This window comes from Naegleria gruberi, assembly GCF_000004985.1.
Source record: "Naegleria gruberi genomic scaffold NAEGRscaffold_109, whole genome shotgun sequence".
NCBI classification, from domain to species: domain Eukaryota; phylum Heterolobosea; class Eutetramitea; order Acrasida; family Naegleriidae; genus Naegleria; species Naegleria gruberi.
In genome coordinates, this window is record NW_003163218.1 from 5,706 (window position 1) to 9,326 (window position 3,621).

Sequence of the window (3,621 nt, forward strand, 5' to 3'; positions counted from 1 at the left end):
TAATAATCGACATGTTGATATCATGAAGCATGATTTGATACTATTCTCGTTCAATGGAACGGGAAAGACGTGGCTTACTTGTTTGTATTGTTTGCAACAAATATTGGCGGGAAAAGTTAGGAGAGTCATTGTAGTTTGTCCAATATTGGAATATTGTCATCAATATGAAGAAAACTTAAAGACAATGATTGGATCTACTACTGATTCACAAGATGTTTTCTCATTCAAAATATTGAATAGTGCAACAGAAACGAAGGAATCAACGAAACATGTTAATATTATCATTAGTAGTTTATCGAGATTGTTGGGATTTATTAGAAGAGGAATTATTGATACAACAGATGTGGATTTAATTATAGTGGATGATTTCGAATATTCAAAATCGTTGAATTCATTGCAAGATTTCAAATATTTCTTTTCAAGATTTAACAACGCAAGAGCGATTGTTTCAACTGAAGGTGATAAGAAGATAATTCCACCAGTATTGAATAATCCTGCAATACTTTGTAGTATTCCTTTCAGTAATGAAAGTTATTACAATTACATCAATTTTGTTGGAAATCATTGAGCATATCAACATCACTAATCTTTTGATATCTCAAAAATTGGATTTGAAGAACCATTGATTTGTACCTAAAGCGAGTATTGGAGTATTGGCATACAGTTATTAGTTTACCAAATGTAAGGGCCTTGCCTAGTGTTATGAGTTATTATCGTGCACATGGAGTGAGTCCATCCCCAAACGTGTTATTAAATGAAACTAAACAAATTATAATTTAATAATTGAAAATGCATAAACTAATCATTTCTGGATTATTCACAGGTTGTAAGTCTCTCCCTTGTATGCAAGGAGTGGAATCGGATAGCAAGTTGCAATGATTTGTGGGAATTTTACTTTCATTTACTTTCGAATAATCGGAAGGGAAAAACAAAAGTTTCTTCCGATACTATTTCACAAGATGAAAATTTCTGGAAACACAAAATGAGAGATAATTTCACTCAATATGCTTGCAGAGTTTCTAACAAGATTACACTTTATCAAAATTATTTACAAATTTGTGAATTGAAAGGAAATTTCCCTAACAAGTTTTCATCACAATTGACCAGAATGATTCTAGCAAGAATGATGATCAATTCCATTCAATATACAGATGATTTAAACCTTAAACCATTCCAACAATATTTGGGGTTTAAAGAGCACTTTCATGCAACTATACATTTCAAGTTGACTGTGAAAATTAGTGGAATTGATGAGCCACTAATTGTAAGAACCAACTCGTATATTTACAAAGGAGATATACCCTATTTTAGTTATCATTATTTAGATAATTATTACTTGTACTTTGCTAAGGAAAGTGATGACAAATTAAGGAATGAAATATTTATGAATGAGCCTTGTCCAGTTTACCGAATAAACGTGATTTTCCGCTTTTCGATTTCTTTTCGGTTGCGTTTTGTTAATAAAATTTTTGTTTTTATTTGAAAAGAACATTTGGTGGTTGTTTGCGGACAGGTTGAAAGCTGAGTGACAAGTTTGTCAACTTAGAGCAAATACGAACAATTCGTTGGTGCTTTTTAAGGTCACCTCTATAGGTATGATGTACTATTTTAAACTTTTTAAATCTTCCGATTACTTGTTCAACAACAACTCTTCCTTGTCCTAATGTCTTGTTGTAGGATGCATCAAACGAAGAGAGCGATTGTCCTTTTTTCGCTTTCACTGGCGAAATTACGTGTTTTGCTTTTTTGTACGCTTTATCACCTAACACTCTTTCGTCTGGACCAATGTTCGGTTCTTTTTCTTGCAACCATTCATCCCACATCTTTTTGTCATGCATCGCACCAGGATACGCATTTGAAACATCAAGAATTTTCGCTGTTGTCAAACTCACTAACATTTGATACTTCAATGCATGCATTCGCTTTTTATACGAATAATACAATTTCTGTTTGGCCCATAGTTTTTGCTTTTCGATTCTGCTTAATCCGGATTTCTTTCTACCAGACGGATTTTCAATCCTACATTCTGTACCATCAACAACAACTTTAATCCTTCTGAACATACCAGTAGCTGTGTTATTAATATCTTTTCTATCATCAATATTTAGTGGTGGTAGATTGTTATCTAATACTTTTTGTCCTTTTTCAATGTTTGTGAAATATGATGAACGTGAAACATTCCAGTAAACAGGATGAACAAGTGAATTCGGATAAAGTGTTAAATATTCCATCAATATTAAAAACCATTTTTCACTCAATTTGTACTTGATGAATTTGTTGTAAATATATTGAAGTTGAGTAGAAGAAAAGCCAAATGATGCTCTAAAAGCACGTTCGTTTCCTTTTGGAAAGATGTTTTTGTATGTTGAAAAGAGAGGCATTTTATTCGAATCCTAAATATTTAAATTTAAAAAATATTCGAATAAAAAGTTTCGAAAAAAAAATGCCTCCAAAGAAAGCCACTTCAGGAAAAGAAAAACCAAAAGAGAAACCGGTAGAGAAAAAAGCGGTTGAAGCGAAGCCTCGGTTTTTAGCAGCAGACAAGGTAAAATTAAAGGATTTTTACTTAAAAAACAAGAAAGCAGGTGTAAAGCAAGAGAGTGTGTTTACTTCATTCGGCCAACTTTATGGTTATTCTAATTCACAAGTGAGAAGAGCATATTATTCGATTTTCGGTAAACAAAAAACAAAAAACGAAACCGAAACCGAACCGGAAGATGACGATGTTTCCGAAAATGTTGATGATGATATGATAGAAAGACAAGAATTTACTGATAGAATGGACAGTTATCTTGCTGAATCTGAGCAAAAAACTGAGAAGAAGAGAAAGAGACAACTTGAGAAGGAGCCAACTTATGATGATGATGATGATGAATGTGATTACGAACAATCAGATGAAGATTACGAATATTCGGATGAAGATATTTTACCGGCAACTCCGTCGAAAGTAACAAAAGTAGTGAGCATTAATGACAAATCAACAAGTTTATTCCGTCCTTTTAGATTCGAATCAGAAACTCATCGCTTCATCATTTATAGATTTCCCACATGGACTGATTTTAAATTTTCACATGTGGAGATGTCAAAAGAAAAGATGATAGTTATTCATGTGAAGATTAATGCTAAACTTTCCGAAAGTTGTGTAGTAGAATCTTTCGCTCCATTTGCGAAAAATTTAAAAGCGAACACTGACAGAAAGGATGAACAGTTCACCATCAAAGAACCGGTTCCGAAAGATGTTGATGTTAAAACTGTAAAGTGTGGTCCTTTGAATTTGAAAGGCGTTTACGATTTGGATGACCGTGTATTCGCAGTGCTATTAGAAAAGAAATTGCAAACATTCGCACCAACTTTTGATGCTAATGAATTGTCAAATTTCATTGCGAAGGCTTCTGTTACAAGTAGCTCTTCTGACACACAACTTGTCAACACTCAAACATCACAAGCGCTTACCAGCAACTCCACTGCCGCCACAACAGAAGATGCAACCGGCAACAAAGAAATCGCAAACGCAACTCAAAACACAAGAGAAGAGTCTGAATAAACAATTTCACTTCTGCTTTCATTCGAATTTCCGAATTTTCCTGTTTTTCCGTTAAGTCGGACACAGCTCAATAATGG

General features: G+C 33.6%; 2 protein-coding genes across 2 annotated transcripts; both read left to right on the plus strand.

Annotated features, from left to right (window-relative positions):
* Positions 1 to 184: 184 nt before the first annotated feature.
* Positions 185 to 568, plus strand: NAEGRDRAFT_76293 (uncharacterized protein; the record flags this gene model as incomplete). The annotated part of the gene is made up of 1 exon (XM_002668735.1): positions 185 to 568. One exon carries the CDS (start codon positions 185 to 187, stop codon positions 566 to 568), a length of 384 nt encoding a protein of 127 aa, XP_002668781.1.
* A 1,868-nt stretch (positions 569 to 2,436) lies between these two features.
* On the plus strand, positions 2,437 to 3,558 carry NAEGRDRAFT_82314 (uncharacterized protein). The gene has a single exon (XM_002668736.1). The coding sequence runs from the start codon at positions 2,444 to 2,446 to the stop codon at positions 3,542 to 3,544; it is 1,101 nt and encodes a 366-aa protein (XP_002668782.1). The 5' UTR covers positions 2,437 to 2,443; the 3' UTR covers positions 3,545 to 3,558.
* Positions 3,559 to 3,621: the final 63 nt, after the last annotated feature.

Coding starts and splice junctions, on each gene's coding strand:
- NAEGRDRAFT_82314 (XM_002668736.1), top strand. CDS start 2,444: ATGCCTCCAAAGAAAGCCACTTCAGGAAAAGAAAAACCAAAAGAGAAA.